At 39.9% G+C, this 21,142-nt stretch overlaps 2 protein-coding genes across 3 annotated transcripts in view; both read right to left on the reverse strand.

Annotated features, from left to right (window-relative positions):
- The window catches only part of LOC124281800 (phospholipid phosphatase 1-like), a 27,796-nt gene continuing 6,654 nt past the window's right edge, over positions 1 to 21,142 (reverse strand). The window contains exons 2-7 of one of the 2 annotated variants that reach the window (XM_046717792.1): positions 10,173 to 10,272; positions 6,064 to 6,218; positions 4,757 to 5,037; positions 2,033 to 2,090; positions 1,068 to 1,244; positions 1 to 372 (exon numbers count right to left, since the gene is read on the reverse strand). In XM_046717792.1, the coding sequence (XP_046573748.1) occupies positions 133 to 372; positions 1,068 to 1,244; positions 2,033 to 2,090; positions 4,757 to 5,037; positions 6,064 to 6,218; positions 10,173 to 10,251 (990 nt within the window). In that variant the 5' untranslated portion in view covers positions 10,252 to 10,272 and the 3' untranslated portion in view covers positions 1 to 132. Of the gene's footprint in view, positions 373 to 1,067; positions 1,245 to 2,032; positions 2,091 to 4,756; positions 5,038 to 6,063; positions 6,219 to 10,172; positions 10,629 to 21,142 lie in introns of those variants that run through there. The other variant, XM_046717791.1, reaches the window with a different exon arrangement.
- LOC124281802 (phospholipid phosphatase 3-like) overlaps positions 16,998 to 21,142 on the reverse strand; it is an 11,970-nt gene continuing 7,825 nt past the window's right edge. The window contains exons 4-6 of the mRNA XM_046717794.1: positions 20,582 to 20,639; positions 19,423 to 19,599; positions 16,998 to 18,417 (exon numbers count right to left, since the gene is read on the reverse strand). Of these exons, the coding sequence (XP_046573750.1) occupies positions 18,316 to 18,417; positions 19,423 to 19,599; positions 20,582 to 20,639 (337 nt within the window). The 3' untranslated portion in view covers positions 16,998 to 18,315. The remainder of the gene's footprint in view (positions 18,418 to 19,422; positions 19,600 to 20,581; positions 20,640 to 21,142) is intronic.

The following is a 21,142-nucleotide window of genomic DNA, read 5'->3' on the forward strand; positions in this document are numbered from 1 at the left end:
GTATATGTATCTTTTATTACATCAACAGTGACTACATACTTCTGGTCTGTCTTTCCATGAGATTTGCAGCGATTAACTAATATTTCCCAATTGAGATGCACCATTACAGTTAGGCTTAATCTGTTACTTCTACTAGGCAACTTCCGTCGCCATTTCAACTTTAATTGTTTCATCCGGGGCTCCCTCACCCTTTGTTTCCTCGGTGGGATCACCTGTCACTTCCGGTGTCTCTTCAACGGTTGGATCATCTTTCTCTTCAGCTATTTCTTCCTCGGGGGGGTCCACTTTTACTTCCGGTATCTCTCCCGGGTACTCCGGATTTTCCTCCCCAGCCTGCGCCTCACACATATACACGGGGCGGACTTTGAAAAACTGAAATAATAGTGATTGTACGAACATTGTTATTTCCTTGTGAACATTTTTATTTAATCCCGTGAATGCATTTTCATCGGAGTGTGGGTGAGTTGGGTTTAACACGTCTGTGAAATTTCAGTGACAAAATACAAGGGAGAACACTCTTTTCATAATCATATAAAATCTTTGCTAACCAATCCTGTCATATCGTAAGCACATGTCCATGAATTACTGTCGAATGGTGATTTTGATCTGTGAAAGCATTTTACTTGGTAAGTGAGTAAGCTGGGTTTAACACGCCTATGAACAGAATTTCAACAGGACATTTAAGCGATAAAACCTGTAATGGCGTCTATAATCGTAAGAAACGCTTGATGAAAGTAGAACCATTGCACAAATCCCATCATACCATAAGCACGAACTATGTTAGCTTTTATTTCATAAGGTGTCATTGATGAAACAGTCCTAACACGCGAATCTGTTAATCTTTGTCCAATGGGCATGTTCGATTATGGTGAGAGGAACGTTTTTATCTGTTTATCAGACTCCAATGGGGTGTTAATGCTTCTTGCGTATAGTTATACCCTCTGTAATTGAGTATTCATTGTGTGTTTCTACAGCTGAAACTTTTGGGGTGGTTTCGTGGATACTGAATTGCGTTACATTCGAGAATGAAAGAGAAACTAGTTTCACTGCTTCAAGTGACAACTCACCACCAACACGGCAATGCTGAGCCCCAGGACGTCTCCAGCCACGATGTCTTCCCAGTGGTGCAGGTGGTCATACAGACGGCTGAGACCGCAGCACAGCGCCATGTAGAACAAGGTGAGCTGCAGTACCGGCCGGAGGAGTGGACAGCTGGACCAGGTCAGGCGTCTTTGCAGGTACAGCTGAACAAAGAGATGGAAACCATGGCATGGCGGAGGGACGTTTAACTTTGTTCTGGTGACAAACATCATTCCTGGGCCATTCCAATTGAATACAAAAGGAAACAATGTGTGCGTGAGTGAGTGAGTTTAGTTTTGCGTCGCACTCAGCAATATTCCAGCTATATGGCGGCGGTCTGTAAATAATCGAGTCTGGACCAGACAATCCAGTGATCAACAGCATGAGCATCGATCTGCGCAATTGGGAACCGATGACATGTGTCAACCAAGTCAGCGAGCCTGACCACCCGATCATGTTAGTCGCCTCTTACAACAAGCATAGTCGCCTTTTGTGGCAAGCATGGGCTGCTGAAGACCTATTCTACCCCGGATCTTCACGGGTCGGAAACAATGTGTGTGTGAGTTTAGTTTTACGACGCATTTAGCAATATTCTACAACATCACGGTGGGGACGCCCTAAATTACCTTCACACATTGTATTCATATGCATGTGGGAAATCGAACCCGAGGCCTTCGATACGACGAGAAAACGCCTTAACCACTAAGCTACCTCGCTGCTCAAAAGGGAAAAAGAAGAAAAGTACACAGAAACAGTACCTATGATCCAGGGCTTGTTTTCGAGGGACGTTAACAGTTTTGAGAAAACTCAGTTTACATATCTTTAATTTCCATCATGAGTGCCATTGTGATTTTCACTCGTGAACAAATTCTGGTTCAGTGCATAATTTCTTTGGTTAAAATTGAAAGGCATCAATGACTCTCTGTATCTGAAGAGAGGCAAAAGTACTCACGATGAGGAAGACCATGAAATACATAGAGAGCGAGGCGTGACCAGACGGGAAGGACACCCTGTGAAACAACACAAACCCGTGGATAACACGGACCACATTAATATCAACAAGGGGATAGTTTCTTTGATTGGCATTCTAGAAGTTGAGGAGATGAAGAATGGGGACAATTTTAATTTATGGATATACAACGTCTTTATTCTGTATATGCGACGTTTCGACATAGATTCAAATGTCGTTGTCAAGCAAGTGATACATGGGAAGTAATTTGGGTGATTATATACATTATAAAATAGATGAGGGATGAGGCGAAAATGAGTTGTTTATATAATAGAGTGAGTGAGTATGGTTTGTACGCCGCCTTTAGCAATATTCCAGCAATATCATGGCGGGGGACACCATTGTACCCATGTGGGGAATCGAACCCGGGACTTCGGCATGACGAGCGAACGCTTTAACCACCAGGCTAGCCCACCGCCCCGTTTATATAATAGAGCGGATTGATAACACAGAAGGTGTACAGGATTAAATAGGTTGATTGGAAGCCAGTTGAGAGGATGTACATAGGCTGCATACATAAGCGATTAAGGATGTTGATTGGCAGCCAGTAGGGCATGATGTACATAGGTTGTTTACACAGGGGATTAAGGAGGTTGTTGGGAAGCCAATAGTGTAGTGATATTACACATGGTATAATGTACAGAGGTTAAGTGAAGTTACAGGGAATTAATTCAGCAAGTGATGATATTATTCCTCTCTGTTAATAGCAGGGCAAATCTTCTTTATGTGGAGAGCTACTACTTCTTCAGTTCTAGATACAACTGCCGTTCCGGTGCAGATACTGATACCGTTATCAAGCCAGTAATGTCTTGTGATATAGAAAGTAATATACCGTTTCCTTTTGTGAAGAGCTTGGCCCAAAAATGCTGTCCAACATGTGCGAATCTGATACCGATCAATCGCTCCAATTGATACTTAACAACCCTTGTGAAGAGCATAACATCTTCCTCTAAAGCTGTGCAGATACTGATACCGTTATCACCAGTAATGAATGTATGAAATCTCATTATGATATCTCTTTACTGTGAACGTAAACCGTTATAGGTTAACAAAGTCACTGTAATATTTTAATCAAATTTTGTGAAAATACCCGTTATCCCAAATGTCCATAAATTACCTATTGAAACATGTGCAGATACTGGTCGCTGGGAAAAAGTATTCCGTTATCTCAATGTCTTGTGAAGAGCAGAAACGATTCAGATACTGTCCGTCATGTCCATGTGCAGATCCCAACTCGTCTTGGAGATGAGTTTACATCGAGCCACCAATTTATTTCAATGTAATAAATTTACTGCTTCCAGAAATATGTATTTAAAGAATTATTATATCGTAAACAACCAGATACTAACTTATTATAAAGCATGTCATACTCATACCCTATTTGTCTTGTGAAGAATGTGCAGATACTCGATACCGTTATCGAGCCAGTAATGTCTTGTGAAGACTCATAATATGGAAGAGCAAGCAATTAATGTCTTGTGAAGAGAAATCTATGTAAATGTCTATTTCAGATACTGATTATAATGTCTTGTCAAGAGCATGCGACATGATTTTTAGAGCCACCAATGTCTTGTGAAGAGCATTTACCTGTACATAATTGCTGGATTTGTTTCAAGCCATAGCCAGATAAATCGAGCCACCAATGTGATATTTTTTGTCTTGTGAAATACCGATACCCCATGATGCTTTGCATGTAATGTTTGTAAACTCATGATACCGTTATCGAGCCAGTAATGTCTTGTGAAGAGCATGTGCAGATACTGATACCGTTATCGAGCCAGTAATGTCTTGTGAAGAGCATGTGCAGATACTGATACCGTTATCGAGCCAGTACGTGATACCGATACTGATACCGTTAGCCAGTAATGTCTTGTGAAGAGCAAGTGATACTGATACTGATCGACCAGTAATGTCTTGTGAAGAGCAAGTGCAGATACTGATACCGTTATCGAGCCAGTAATGTCTTGTGAAGAGCATGTGCAGATCACTTGCTTGGCGACATTGTTTGTATCACACCAATACCTAGCATTCATTGTAATAACAGAAGTTGTATATCCGTAAAACTAGTTCCTTTGTTCACAAAACAACTTCTAAATACCTCTTTGAGACGTTAACATGTGACATGCATATTTCTAATGCCTTTGTTTGTTTGTTGTTTAACACCGCACTCAGCAATATCCCAGCTATATGGCAGCGGTCTTTGAATAATCGAGTTTTGACCAGTCAGTCCAGTGATCAACAGCATGAGTATCGATCTACGCAATTAGGATACGATGAAAACCGAGTCAGCTTGCATATAGACTAAAAACTAGTCTCTGAAATTAAAAATTTACAGAAAAAAGGCTCATAGTGAAAAAATTCAAAATATAATAAAAATGAGCCCTGAGACTTTCTTCATTTTCAGCTGAAGCTGTGGAAATCTAGACTTGTCACATTTTCTAGACTTGCGTGGGATTTCTTGGATATGTTTGCTTCAGGGTCTGTGTGACAGACTAGCTTGCATACTACGAAGCGTGATGATCCCCTTACCAAGTATCTGTAGGTTTAAGTTACAACCAATCAAGGATGTGTTGTCTAATATCATTGTAAACACCGGGGTTCGAATTAAATACTGCTCGTGTTATTGATTGTTAGAAATGATATATGTTTCCGGAATAATGTATTTACCTGGTCTTGTCAATAAGTTTGGTGTTGGTCTCTGTGCAAATATTCTTCGTGATATACCCGCCATTACTACAGTCAACCATCGACCAATCAGGTTTGCAGACATCAAAGAAATTTGGACGAAGTCGGCCAATCACAAACTTCGGTACATTTGTGGTCAGGTGGGTAACCGCGCCTCCAAAGAAGAAAGGAACAATGGCTTCAAAAGACTTCAGTATCATCGACCCCCAGCGGTTGCTCCCTTTCTCCTGCTTGTAAATTATGAAGGATTCCGCCAGGATCATCTGAAACAGACGCCAGAATACTTTCACATAAGTGGTCTCTCTAAACTATTTGAGGTATTTCCTTGTTGGGGGTCGGGGTTAGCACTGGTCCTCGGGTACTGAGCTTGTCAAAAAGTGTGCACTGTAGTGTGCGCGCGAGTGGTCATTTCACACAGTGGTTTAGTGTTAAGAGTGGTTTAAAGCAAGGATGCACGTGCCTTCTATCGCCGCTTCTTTTTAATCTATACATCGACGATCTTACTGAGGCTGTGAATGAGTGAGTAAGTGAGCACAGACGGATCAAGAGGGGTGCTGGGGTCCTGAAAGTTTATTAAATGACCATTGAAACTCTCGCGAAAATGCAGTGTGCACCCCAACTTTCTCAAGAGTGTGCACCCCCACCCACCACCCACCCCCCTTCGCGAAAAGTTGTATCCGCCCCTGAGTGAGTATGGTTTTTCGCCGCTTTTAGCAATATTCCAGCACGGCGGGGGACACCAGAAATGGGCTTCACACATTGTACCCATGTGGGGAATCGAACCTGGGTCTTCGGCGTGACGAGCGAACGCTCTAACCACTTGGCTACCCCACCGCCCCAGGCTATGAATGAACTCTCTATTTGGGGTTAATATAGATGTAAAGTGTGTGAGTATCCTCGCCTGGAACGATATGAACATACTGCTGGACTGTCTTAACACATGGTGCAATAGGAACAGATTGACAACATCAAAGTCGAAGGTGGTGCATTTTAAAAGCCCGACCTGTGAACGAACGACACTCCCTTTTATGTGCGGATCTACACCTACTGATATTATCTCGAGTTACAGTTATCTGGGACTACTACGTGTCATTTTTTAGGTGACTTTTTGGGTGATGTTTGTACTTATTTGTAATAATTTGTTTTCAAGCGTATAACTAGGTCGGAAGTTTAACTTACTTCTGCGAATATCCGTATTCTGTTCACAAATATGACTTTGATTTGCAATAACATAAGCATGCGACAGAACTCTTTTACACCAAGATAAGTCCACTCTAAGACGATCTTACCACAACAGCCGGCAGTCCGAAGCCGATCCCATATAAGACAGCGTTAGGGACGGATGCTCCTGCCTTGTAGGGCTGCTGCAGGCGGGGGTCGTGGCACTGGAAGCCCTGGTGGACCGGCGTCGCCATCTTGCTGAAGGTGATTGTTATTATAGCGACTGAAATGAGGGAATTATGCGGTAAAAACTGTACTGGATTGGACATTTGAAGGTGTTAGGCCAGACTTGGGGATTTGATGAAAGATACATGCAAGGTTTTACGATGAAGCTGTCTTAGTTCCGACCCAGATAGTTCAGAACGACGAACAACTAAAAAGATTAGAAGCAATGTTACTGTGTACCCATTATTAGCATCTCGCGACGCCTGGGCAGCGACGCTATACGACGATCGTCACCACATTTAGATAGACAGATTCACAGTCCATGAACCGCTTTATTTTGCTTTCTCCCCAAGCCCTACTGCAGTGCTCAAAGATCTATATGAAGCAAGTCTAGATTACCCCAGGTTCAGGAATCTCCCCTTTCATTGGGTCTCCTTTTCGATTTAAATGGAATTATTGTTTTCTGTCAAAATTATGTATTCATAGACTAAGCGTTAGTCAAGACATTAGTTACTGTGGGTGATTTTACAAGGAACGGTACAATCCGGGGTTAAAGGTGTGAGTGGTTTGGGATGGGGTCGGAGAGGGGTGTGAGTGTTGAAATAAGGTTTAACGTCGCTCATGTGAAAACTCAATTCCTATTAAGTCTGTTGCGTACAAGTACGCTTGAATTTTGGTAAATACTCAGTAAATGTGATCTCACATGCGTATACAAAAATGTCCAATCTTAGGTTGCGTACGGGTGGATAGATAAAATACCTGAGGTATACTGAGAGGTTCTATTTCAGGACATGAACTTGACAACTTTCAGTCTTTCTTATCGTTTCTCATATTACAGATAAAATATGAATAACAAACACTAACATTTAAACTTTATTACATTTTTAAAATCAATGGAAAATGGCAAAATACCCAATTGAGTTTGAGTGAGGTGAGTACAATTGATTTGGTTATTCAAAGGAAAATTAGAATACCCAATTAAGATGAACACAAGCGAGTGCATAACTCAATGAGCCAAAATGTTATCTGTAGCTCTGCTAGTTGTCAAACCGTCCACTCGTCACGCCGAAGACAGGGGTTCGATCCCCCACATGGGAACAATGTGTGAAGCCCCTTTCTGATGACCCCATCTGGAATATTACTAAAAGCCGCGTAAAACCAAATTCACTCACTCACTTTCTCGCTCTATTATACAACAGTGATGTCCGCAGGGAGGTGGTGTGGAGAAAGCTCGGCGCTGTTCAAGGCTGCTAACGGCAGTAGCTGATGTTTTTAAAATTGTTATTTAATCACTTTTCTACACTAACCATGCTCTTGCTTACACATAGCAGGTGAGGTGAGGTGAAATGGGGTTTAAAGTCGTACTTAAGAATTTTTCGCGTGCATGCGTGTGTATGTACATGTGTGGCTGCTTGTACTAGCCCAGACTACAGCTGCATTTATATAGTGCTAGCCCACTGAGATACCATGCGGCAGTGAAGCATGAATACCCCACTCAGACACATTATACTGACTCCGAGTCGACCAGTCCTTGTGTGTACCCATTAATGCCAAGCGCCAGGCGGGACCAATAAGTACCATATATATTTGGTATGACGGGGCCGGGGATCGAACCCGCGACTTTCCGCTCTAGCCACTACACCACAGCGGCGGTCTACACATTGCAGGCGTAAGAATTCACTTATAATTACGAATAGCTAGTGTACCGGTTCGACAGGCCTATTTTCACGTAACATGTGAGTGGATATCGTTTTAAGCATCACTGCAGCCATATCAACGCCGGGTCACTTAACCTCATTATATAACGAGATTTTGGTGCTCGCTCCACAACACACAGATCTGAGGACATCCAATTTCTGCTCACGTTAGGACTATTTGTCAACTTTAATCGGCCAAATGAAATCACTAAAATGAATCCGAAAGCAGCTTTATCAAGCTTTTAGTGCATAAGTTTCAAATTGACGAGCTCCATTTCAGACTGTTTTATAAACAGTTCCACACTGAAAACAGTTCCAAACCAGAAATGGACTTCACACATTGTACCCTTGTGGTTAATCGAACCCGGGTTTTCGGCGTGACGAGCGAACGCTTTACCCACTAGGCTATCCCAGCGCCGCTGAAGGGATGGCCTAGATTGTGTGGCAGTACTTCTAACGTGCTATGTTTATTCCACTGATGACATAGAGGATTTTTCGGCATCTGTCAAAAGCCTGTAATTGTGGCATGGAATGTTAACCTTTAGGAAGCTGTATGATCTGAATACACATTCGAACGTTCACGAAATCGTAGAGGAAGCACTAGCTGAGTACGGTTTTACGCCGTTTTCAATATTTCAGCAATATCACCACGGGGGACACCAGAAATGGGCTTCACACATTGTACACCCATGTGGTGAATCGAACCCGGGGTCTTCGGCGTGACGAGCGAACGCTTTGACCACTAGAATAGTTACATTGTAGACATTTCAATAGTCTGTAGCCTTGTCCCGAGAAAATAAATTAGACAGATAGATACACAGACAGATGGATGGATAGAAAGATAAATGGGTGGATGAATAGATAGCTAGATGGATGGATAGATAGATTATAATTTTGAATAATATAAATTCATTAAAGGGAACAAATGTTAGTCTACCAGTTCTACCATTCATTGCTAGAAAATCTAATGACAATATGAAGAATACGTTCAGTTTTCCATTGATGCCACCAAAATGATAGAAATCAGGGGGTTTCCGATTTAGAATGGGTCCTCAGCAAAGTATGCTGGTTGCCTGGCCCAATGCTAGTTGATAACGTTCACATCGGCGTGGGACGTCGCTAACGATATAAATCCCATGTTTGTCTGGTCCAAGACTTCTTGCTTACAGGCTGTCTTCTTATAGCAGGGATATGGGTGAATGCCGATTTCAGAAATTAATCGTTTTCGCAATATAGATTGTGTTAGAGCGAGTTTATATACTTCACGTCAAAAGTTTAGAATCACTAGTGTAAATATAGACACTCACTTCAGGCTACTGTTCTAAACTAAATTTTGCAAATTATTCCATAGTGTTTAAAGGTACTGTTTACAAGTGAACTGATGTATTGTAAAACAAATTCGTACAGTTGAAACGATTATTGGCATGAGTTCAAGAAATGATAAAACTCGGTGAAAATTGGCGAATTCTTAGCAAAATTTTACACCAAAAGGCAGCTGTTCACATGCATGATATTTGCACATGCTTTTCAGCAATTTGATGCATGATCCTCGTGCAATTCATCTGCATAAGGTTTGCAGTTGGTTCCCCCAAGTTAGTGGAGAAATCAATCTTCGATGTAACCATGTATATACACAACGTATAGTGAGTGTTTTCAGTGTGTCTAAACTTTTGATGGGTAGTATATTAATCGCATTCAATGGATGTGGGTAGGGTGCACTGTAGACTATCATCTAGGTGCCCTGCAAGTCTAGAGTTCATAGTGAACGGCTATTCGAAACTGTCAAATGGGCTCACAGTGCGTATGTTTGTCATCAAGCTTCTTTGAGAGGCGTTAAGACGTTGAAGCAGTAAGGAAGGATAGCAATATGTGGATGAACAACTTCAGCAAGTGATGAAAAGAATACAAGTGTGAGAAAACAATGTGTTAACTGGCTTCCCAATACCTATACTGCAGTCTTAATTACCATTGTACTGTACAAACACCTCACACTTGTACATATGTCTCTCCACACCCATTCTGTTCAGCACTCTCGCTGTTATAAAGAAGTTCATCCAAACATTGTTGTCCTTCCTTATAAGTTTATATTTGTTGTTCGACAGTAGCATGGCAATATTTGGATTTATAACACAATGATAAATATCATGATGTCGCCGGTAATTCACACATCTGATGTCCATAACTGTCCTACATGTCCCCAGAATCCGCCGCTGAGAGAATCCATAATTACAATTGCAGACGACAGAATTATTTGAATCTCACTGAGGGTAAAGTGGGCATGCATTACATTCATCAGTAGAAACTTGGAAACTTACTTATAACGATAATGCACACATCTCCCGCCAACCTCAATCGCCACTTGTACCGCGAGGGGACACTTATTCTTCTCGCCATATTGTAGATATATCTCTCTCTCTGTGTTCAGACAAAAGGACGCTGTGTTAAACTGGGCAATTTGCTTCAGCAGCAGCGGCAGTTATTCCGTGATATTTGGTCTGTGACAGGCTGGAATGTGATGCTGACCTACTTTGGGGATATGACGGGGGAATATACAACCAACTCCAGAAGACGTCTGTTGTTAACTCAGCGATATTTCGGTTTTATTACGGAGGACTGTCAAGCTATGAGTTAGGGCCAGATAATCCAGTGACTACCCGATGATGCACAACCAATCAAATCACTGAACCTGTTAATCCCGTCGATTATACAACCTCTTACGACTGGCATATAGGTTGTAAGGGACCGTTCATGATCTATGGCTAGGGGGTTGATGATGATGTTTATGGAGAAGCATGTGCAATGTGAATGAAATCCCCCCTCCCCCCAAAAAAATAAAAATAAATAAATAAATAAGCAAACAAATAAAATAAAAAATTACATACAAAGTGAGTGAACCCCCTGCATGTCATGTAGAAAAATCAATTACATCCCCCCTCCTACATGTGTACAAAATTGATGACCCCTTCCTCCCCAGAACAAAATGGGTGACTTCCCCCTTTAGAACAATCATCACCACCCACACCACACCACAGCCATAATTATGAATGGTCATAATATATGATAAGAATAATACAACACTTGTATGTCTTAACACAACTCTGTTATTCTTATTACAGAACCCCGCCGCTAGGTCAATAGCCATTAGAAAAGTTCACATACATGTACATTTTACATAAGGTTTTGTTTGGTTTGTTTTCTAAAGCCACACTCAACATTAATCCAACTATATGGCTGTGGACTGTAAACAATCGAGTCTGGACCAGAAAATCAAGTGATTCACATCATGAGAATCGATCTACACAATTGGGACAGGATGTGTGTCAACCAAGTCAGAGTCTGACCACCTGATCCCGTTAATCACCTCTTATGACAAGCATGGGTTGCTGAAGACCAATTCTAACCCGGATCTTCACAAGTCATAAAGTATTGTGGACATTTCTTCCAAAATAAGGACTCCATCCAAGACAGGTTTTGTTTTTGTTTCGTTTTCCGAAAGCAACATCTACACAGATCTGAAGTTTTCACCCGGATTGAGTGAGTATGATTTACGCCTCTTTTAGCAATATTCCAGCAATATCACAGCAAGGGACACCAGAAATGGGCTTCACACATTGTGCCCATGTGGGGAATCGAACCCGGGTCTTTGGAGTGATGAGCGGTCGCTTTAACCACTAGGCTACTCCACCGCCCCAGTTTCCGTCTGGTCTGCTTGACAAGACTACGTAGACTTACCATCGTTAATATTTCCTGCTGAATGAGAACTCCAATGAATTCAGGTTTCAAATACTTTATTCGAAGGCAACATCTTAACAGATCTTAAAATATATGCTTGGTGTAAATGACAAAGACAAAATACAAAGGCTGTCCAAAAGTATTGCAAGTATGGACCTATAACATGACAAAGCACAAAAAAGTGACTTTTAACTGACCATTAAGGCGAATCTAAGGCAACATATGTGTGACAAGTGTTAGAAAATATATATAGCTGTATTTGTGGTTTTGATATTCACTCATAGTCTGAAGCAAAGCATTTATGGGATTTGTTCATCAGAAACAAAAACTCCTTACACAACGCTTCATCTCTTACAAGAAACACACACCATCTGGACACGATGTTCCTTGTTTTACAAGGATCCAACACCTTCCAGACATGATGCTCCATGTTTTACAAGGATCCAACACCTTCCAGACATGATGCTCCATGTTTTACAAGGATCCAACACCTTCCAGACACGATGTTCCTTGTTTTACAAGGATCCAACACCTTCCAGACATGATGCTCCATGTTTTACAAGGATCCAACACCTTCCAGACATGATGCTCCATGTTTTACAAGGATCCAACACCTTCCAGACATGATGCTCCATGTTTTACAAGGATCCAACACCTTCCAGACATGATGCTCCATGTTTTACAAGGATCCAGCATCATTCTGACAGGGCCAATACAGGGGGACATGCATTACATGTTGCACTGCATGCAAGTTTAAAACATTGTGTAACAAGAAAAAATTGTGTCCAGGGACATGGATGCCCCCGCTGCTGTAGGAAGAGTTCACATATTCAGGGTCCCACAGAAGTACTTGAAAACACTAAAAACAATGTGTTGAGGGGTTAGATAACACAACCTATTATCATATAAAGATCAATAATTGAACAAAATTCACGAACATGTTCAATAAACATCTATGCAACTATGAGATGCAAACCTTTCGAATCCCAATGAAACACACGTATAAGCTTAATCAATTCTGTTGAGCAGTTTTTGTGGAGAAGTGGATAGACCTAATCCCCTATTTCACTATCATCAGAGAGAAATTCAACAAAATTGATCTAAGTTCAAATGTCTCTAAACATACAAAAAAAATATAAAATACAAAAACAAAATATGAGATGCACACCTTTAGAGTCTCTATAAAAGACATATGTAAGCTAAATGAGTTTTGTGTAGTGGTTTTTGAGGAGAAGTAGATAACGTACACCCCCTGTTGTATGGGCCGAACAGGATGAATAGAACCAAATTCAACTAAGTTCAAACATCTGTGAAAGTGACAAAACTAGGAAATTGCATAAAAAATTATGAAATGCACACCTTTAGAGTCCCTACAAAAGACATGTAGAAGTTCATTCAATTCTGTTAAGCAGTTTTTGTGGAGAAGTGGATAGACTTCATCCCCTATTACACTATCATCATAGAGAAATTCAGCAAAATGTACCTAAGTTCAAATGTCTCTAAACTTACAAAAAAAAACAATAAAATAAAAAAACAAAATATGAGATGCACACCATTAGAGTCCCAAGAAAGCCCATGTATAAGATCATTGAATTCCACAGAGCGGTTATGGTGGAGAAGTGGATAGAATACATTCCCAGTTTCGTACGTACGGACGGACACCGAGGGTAACCCTATATGCCACCAGTCATATATGGCGGGGGCATAAAAAGATGTCTGAGATGTTTTGTTTATACACATGAGCAATATTAGGTAAATCCCTCAACAAACAAGGTGCACTGAGCATTCCTCTATAAGCAACACTATATAATCCTGGGTTGAACATCATGATTTGCAATCACTGTTTTCCTAAATGATAATAGCTTAGTGTTTAAAGAGTATATCAAAATTACATCACTGATGTAGCACAAACATTGGAAAACATGTGTGAGTATTACTGAGATTATTTATATTCAACAGACAAAGGTCTGTTCATAATCCAAAGACAGATTATGCAACTATAAAGGGTTCCAAAGCATAACACATGAGGCCTTTTATCTAAAGTAAAATGGACACATGTATAATGACAGCCAGCTGCCAAATTTCTGGCATAACGCATGGATTCAGTAACAGGAACAATAAATGTACATTTGTCGCTATGGACACACAGGAAAGGCAGTAGGTACTCTTGACTGAAGAAGGAAGATTTCACGAAAATATGGCACTGTTTTCAGTTCTCGCAAACAAACATCTTGCATCAAATATTTGCTCATGGAAAACTCAACAAACCTTTCCTGTATTGTAGTTGATGGCAATTTAACTAAAATGCCCATCGGTCAGTCAAACAAACATGATGATCTGTCTAAATATACTTCAGCACATCTTTCCTCCAAATTGATAAGTTTTAATGAGGATGAAAACACAGAAAAAGGCCATTTAAAATAGCACATGCCTGTATATAATTGTTAATTGTTTGTGCCTGATACAGAGTTGTGTCCCTTGGCTGAAAGTCGTATTTGCTCTTGTATGTTGACAGTATTCCAGCAATGCTTTGTCAGTCAAGAAATCATTGGACCAGGAGAACATGATATCATGATAAACATGCTGTTTTACCAAGATCTTCTCACAGGCAATATTCAGCCAAAAGTTTGCCACAAATTTCCCAATTCACATCATAATAAAATTATAGCTAGTGATACAGCTTTGAAGAGCTGAATGGCCAAATTTAGCAAAATCAAGATATGTCTCAAATTAATCCAGGATAATTGCCTGCTACTACTGAATACAATACCAATCAAATTCCATACTGGTAAACTATTCTAATGTGGAATCCCACATGAACCATCTGATCTATGAAGCAAAGGACATGTAAAACAGATCATCATCATCATCATCATCATCATCATCAACAACATCAACAATATCTCTCTAGTGAGGCATAGGTTGAGTGTTATAGTACAGCCATAGCAAAGATTGTCACAGTGGCCATCAAGCCGTTATTTAAGTTGAGTCAATAAAAGTTAAAGAAGCCAACACAGGACCACACTGGTACAAAGCTACATTAAGCTAACAATTCAAGCACATTGTACAATGTATATTGACATGATACTGCAAACATGGAGGACGGCATATATTGCATATATTTTCATCAATCATATTCAATGAAAGATAGATCTTCCCATTTTTTCTCTGATCAATTCATAGAGTTTCACAAACTAGAGTCCTCCTGAAGAATATCTATCAAAATATACATATCTATGAACTAGAAAATTATGATATGTAATCATTCACACAAGGCATACTACTATAAGAAACATCAAGATTTAACAATATAGTCAAACAGAAAATGAGATTCTTCTTCAACATCATAATAGTGATGCCAACTAAATTTTCCTTAAAATTCCACTTTAAAAATGCGAAATACTTTCAATGAGTGAATTGCAATTTAAAACTTCCTTAAACAGTATTCCACTTACATCATGGCAGGTCAATGCTCAATGTTAGGGAACACCAAGTGCCATAGGTCATTAAATCCAAGCACATTGTACAATGTACATTGACTCTGGCCATGAGACTGCAAACATGGACGATATTTTGCCAGTCTAAGTAAACTTAGGCTCAGTATGATTCGTTACACTGCTATACTGAGTCTAACAAAACCTAGTAGAAGGTCACGTCAGCTAACCTTTGAGCCACCTATGACCGTCCAATCAAACGCGAGACAGCCGAACGGATTAACCAATCAGACAACGACTACTTGTTAGGTTTCGGCGGGACTTACAAAACGGTTTTGGGATTTTCTCTTCCCTGGTCGCTGACACTGATCTATAAACAAACGAAAATCTGCATAAAACACAGATATTTGACCTGCAGTATATACGCTTATGGGTTTCTAATGACATGGTTACTATTTGCTTATATTTTCGCAAGATGACATCCTTGAATATTGACAAAAACGCTATTTTCAGCAACTGTTTACTCATTGCGTGTATCACTCGGAAGCAATCGTGCGGAAAATAGCATTCAGAATCGTTCAAGTGTTTTAGGTAAAGGTTCAAATGGTATGTGCGAATGTTACTTTTCGTGATTTGGAAAGCTGTGTTCTGATTGGTCAGTCCAAAAGGTTAGCTGACGCGACCTTCTACTAGGTTTTGTTAGACTCAGTATAGCAGTGTAACGAATAATACTGAGCCTAAGTTTACTTAGACTGATATTGCCTGAATATCTTGCTGGCATTTTTGTGAGTATCTATTACACCATTGTAACTTTAAAATATTAATTAAGTACATTAACCTAGCATCAATCACTGGAAATGTTGGCTGATATTGTCTTTGGGAAATGCATTCTCACTACTGATTTCAGTTCATATTCCATATATTCAAGTTTGGCCATATGTTTCCATCAATCATGTCAGTTCATATTCCTTATGGCCATATATTCCCATAATCATCTTTGTTCATATTCCATCAGGACATATATTCCCATTGATCACCTTTGTTTGTATTTCATAAGGCCATATATTCCCATTAATCATCTTCATTCATATTCCATACGGCCATATAATCCCATTAATCATGTTCATTCATATTCATTAAGGCCATATATCCCCAATCACCATCCCCGTTCATGTTACGTAAGGCCACATATTCCCATTAATCATCCCCATTCATATATTCCCATTAATCATGTTCATTCATATTCTATAAGGCCATATATCCCCAATATTCATGTTCATCCATATTCCATAAGGCCATTCCCCTACAATTATCCCCGTTCATATTACATAAGGTCATATATTCCCATTAATCATCTTTGTTTGTATTCCCTAAGGCCATATATTCTCATTAATCATGTTCATTCATATTCCATAAGGCTATATATCCCAAATAATCATATCTGTTCATATTCCATAAGGCCATATATTCCCATTATTCATCTTCCTTCATATTCCATATGGTCATATATTCCCATTAATCACCTTTGTTCATACTCCACAAGGCCTTATATTCCCATTTACTATGTCTGTTCATATACCATTAAACCCACATATTCCCATCAATAATATCAGCTCATCAATCTTGTCATCCTCGATAATCTCCAGGGTATACGTTACGCTCACTCTCCACTATACCCTGGATGCATCCACGGCTTGGCCCGATGATTTTATTACCTCCCTTGGCTGGCTTTATATCCAATCAGGTGTCTACGCTGGGAAGTTGAGGGAACCAATCAATACTCACTTTCACTTCTTAAATTATCTAACCGTTTAAACTTGGCAACACAATTGATGCAGAGGTACTCTGAAGGGGTAGAAGGAGTTCTTTCATATATTTTCAGATCTGTCAATTTGTCTGTATGATTTCCCAAAAATATGAGTGGCACTGCGAACAAACCTTCGCGACTGCAACTCTATCTTTGTTGACACTGGCAAGCTCGGATGTAATGGCGCTTAGCTGATTGGCCACTGTGAGAATGTGCCAGTGAGCCAGCAAAGGGAGGTCATATAATTATCGGGCCAAGCCGTGGACGCATCCAGGGTATAGTGGAGAGTGATCGCAACGTATACCCTGGAGATTATCGAGGATGCAATCTTGTCAATTTCATCAATTTCACAGAGGCCATATATTCCAATAATTGTATATCAGTTCATAATCTGGGATCAATTCATAAAGTATAACAAATCAGTGTTCTCCCAAAGCATATACCAGTACATGTATATCAAAGTATATTCGCATACATACTGGCTAATCCTGACACATATACATTCACACAAGGCATACCACAATCAACAACCAGGTTTCAAACAAAAGTCAAACAACAAATGAGATTAAACGTTGATTAAGAGTGATACTAAGTGTATTTTACTTAAAAAATTGAAAAAACTCTCACTGAGTGAAATGGACTTACCCTGCTTTGAACTGTACTCCATTTACCGTATATTACCGTAGATAAGCCGATGTCATAGCCAAGCCGACCCCCTAACTTGACCCTTAAAATCAGTATCAATATGGTATGTTCCTTAAGCCAACCCCTAAACTTTTGCTCATCTTTTTTTTGCTCATCAGTCATCAGAAATGGAGTATCAACAAATCCATATCGAATTACGCAAGCTTATCCTGTTGTTACACAATCTCATAATAAAACATGTTCTTTGCATATCTGGACTTATGTTTGCAATATAGTGTATTAATTTTACTCAGAATGTCAAAAAAAAGAGAGTTAAATAATCTTGTCTTGTGATGTTTAATTGCACATTTGACATTTTTACTGACAAAGCTGTCTTCTCTTGTCAATTCACGCAAAGCGATACAATGTCGTTTTCTTATCCCCTGAAAGAGGTTTGACAAAAGTGTAACCTGTAGATAAGCCAACCCATTGTACAGACTGCTATTTTTGGTCCTCAAAATTCAGCTTATCTATGGTAATATACGGTATATCATGGCAGGTCAATGCCCTGATCCAGAATACAAAGTGTCACAGGTCAGAATAATTCACCACTTTAGTAAAGTCCATCTGGTATTCAAACCTAGTCATCGAATCTGGACATGACTAAGGCATGTAACTGTGTATATCAAATTAAAGAGCATATGCATAAATGTAAGTGTAAGACAAATGTGATTGTGTTATATAACACAATATCACATTTGTGACATTAACAGTCAACTTTCCAATTAATGACACCCCTAGTAAATGCCTAACCTGTGACAAGTGAATCAGATAGATCTTGCTTATTACAATACGGTCTAACTAGAGGTTGGTGTTTTCATTGTCCCCCTTTAAAGCCTGAGTCGAAATTCTCCTCTGCTCTTCAACCTTCTGTTTTCTGTTGCCCGGTGATACTTTATATGCCTGAAAGATCAAGAAGTAGTTATGAAACACATACAGTCCAGAGTAGTCTAATCTGTATGTATGGCAAGACAGCATTATGTCTAAAGAATGTTTAGGTCTTTGTTCTCCAGTTTTTTTATTGTGCAATACACATTTTGTACACTCGTTTAACTTCAAGATCAACAATGGCACAAACTTTGATGTCACTCTATAGCTACAACCCATGAAGATCTGGGTTAGAATTGATCTTCAGTAACCCATGCTTCTCGTAAGAGGCGACTAACGGGATTGGGGTGTCCGGCTCACTGACTTGGTTCACACAACCCAATTGAGTAGATCGATGCTCATGATGTTCATCACTGGATTGTCTGGTCCAGGCTCAATTATTTACAGACCGCCGCCATACAGCTGGAATATTGCTGAGTGTGGCGTAATACTAAACTCATTCACTCACTCACTCACCCAGAGCTACAAGGATGTCAATCCAAGGATATAGATCTACCAACAAAAGAGCTACATCGGTCCTAGGATGTTAATCCAGAGAGATATTTACACCAGTAGACCTACAAGCCTTGTGATGTAATTCTGAAATTCAGAGACACAGGCTCACCATTTGTGGAACAATAACACGCAGGATGACCATCCAGTGAGACAGACTTAGCGACCATTCATAATTTATGGCTAGGGGGGGGGGATGATGATGATGATTTTTATGGAGAAGCATGGACAATGTGAATGACCTTAGATTTATGTACAAGGTAAGTGACCCCCCCCCAGCTCCTTCATGTCATGTACGAAAACAATGAACCCCCCTTCCCATAATTCTTAAGTATAATTTTTTAATATTTTTATGTACAAAATTGCTGACCCCCCAAGTACATGTGTATAAAATTGATGACACCCCTATCTCCCCAGAACAAAATGGGTGAACCCCCACTAAAATCATCATCCCAAATTATGAACGGTCCCTTACCACAAGTAGAGCTAAACAAGCCCCAGGATGTCAATCCAGTGAGACAGACTTACCACAAGTAGAGCTACAACAAGCCCCAGTATAGCCCCAGCCAGGACGTCACTCCAGTGGTGCTTGTAGTCGGAGATACGTGACAGGCAGGTGTAGAAGGCCATGTAGAACAGCACGGTCTGCAGGGTGGGGCGCAGCAAGGTGAGGCCACTCCAGGTGAGCTTCATCTGCAGGTAGATCTGAAACAAGCATCTTTCTTAAGTGTCCTTGATTGTATTTAAAAACTTACAACTTGCACGTCAGGAGGTGAATGTTACTGTTTGTTTGTCTTGCCAGTTATCATATTCTGGTTATAAGCTGCAACATTCCATCCAGAACAGGGCGGTGGGGTAGCCTAGTGGTTAAAGCGTTCGCCTATCACACTGAAGACCAGGCCCCAATTTCACGAAACAGACTTAAGTTTTTACTCAAATTTCAAACTATGTGCCAAATTTGGTAAAGAAATGGTAAACGGTTTGAAAGTTCTGCTCCAGAAAAGAGCCCCAACACCAATGTCATTCAAAGTCAAATTTTTGCCAACATAAAAATATTTTATTCAAAAATTCAAAACTACCAAAAGGCACCACCAGACCCATCTATGTGCCAAGTTTGGTGAAGAAATATTGAATGGTTTTTATGTTCTGTTCAAGAAAAGACAAATTTGCATGGACTGACGGACGCACAGACAAAGTCCATCTTAATACATTTTAATGCAAAACATGTTGCGGGGGAGGAAAATTCTTACGAATACATAAACAAATGTCAACAATGGTTAAAAACCATCAGTCTAAGAAAGGGTCTCTGTATGGTGGAATAATCAAAAGTAGTTGACAGAGCTGGAAGAAAAAGAAAGTTCTCAATTTCATTTTTTTATTGAATTATGTGAATGAAGTGGATTGAGCATGTTGAAAGAATTGTGAATTTTGTGGATCAAGAGAATTATGTGTATCATATGAATTAAGTGAATTAATCAGATTAATTAAATACGTGAATTGTATGAATTATATGAATCTGGCAAATTATGTGGATCCAGAGAATTATGTGAATAAGGCAAATTATGTGCATTAAGCAAATTATGTGAATAAGGTAAATTATGTGAATTAAGCAAATTATGTGAATTAAGCAAATTATATGAATTATCTGACTCAGCAGATCTGCATTTCCAGTAGCAATGAGCCTTACCATGAGAAACACCATCGTGTAGACAGCCTCCGAAGCATGGCCTGATGGGAAGGACACCCTGGAAACAGGAAGATGGATCAATCAGTTAAACGGCTGTAGAGGCACAAAGCAGATATTGAGATATAAGAAATTTCAAATGTCTATAAATCCGTAGTCTTGTATGAAAAGTTGATGAAACAATATAAATCTTATATTTTCTAAATCAAGCACACAGTGAGACCGGCCTTGCCAACAAACAGTTGGGATGGAAAGTCAGATAGTGTAGGGAATGAAATATTCCAGCTATATGGTGCCGGTCTGTAAACAATCGAGCCCTTTACCAGACAATCCAGTGATTAACAGCATCAGCATTGATCTACACAAATGGGATACAATGACATGTGTCAACCAAGTCAGCAAGCCTGACCACCCGATCCCATTAGTTGCCTCTTAAAACAAGTAAAGGTTACTGAAGATCAACTCTAACCTGGATCTTCACGGGTTCACATGGTGTAGCATAGAGATAAATGATACAATAATACTGTGATATCACACGTATCCCAACAATATGGGTGCGGTATC

This window comes from Haliotis rubra, unplaced genomic scaffold (assembly GCF_003918875.1).
Source record: "Haliotis rubra isolate DU_JTF1 unplaced genomic scaffold, ASM391887v1 Scf29, whole genome shotgun sequence".
NCBI lineage: Eukaryota > Metazoa > Mollusca > Gastropoda > Lepetellida > Haliotidae > Haliotis > Haliotis rubra.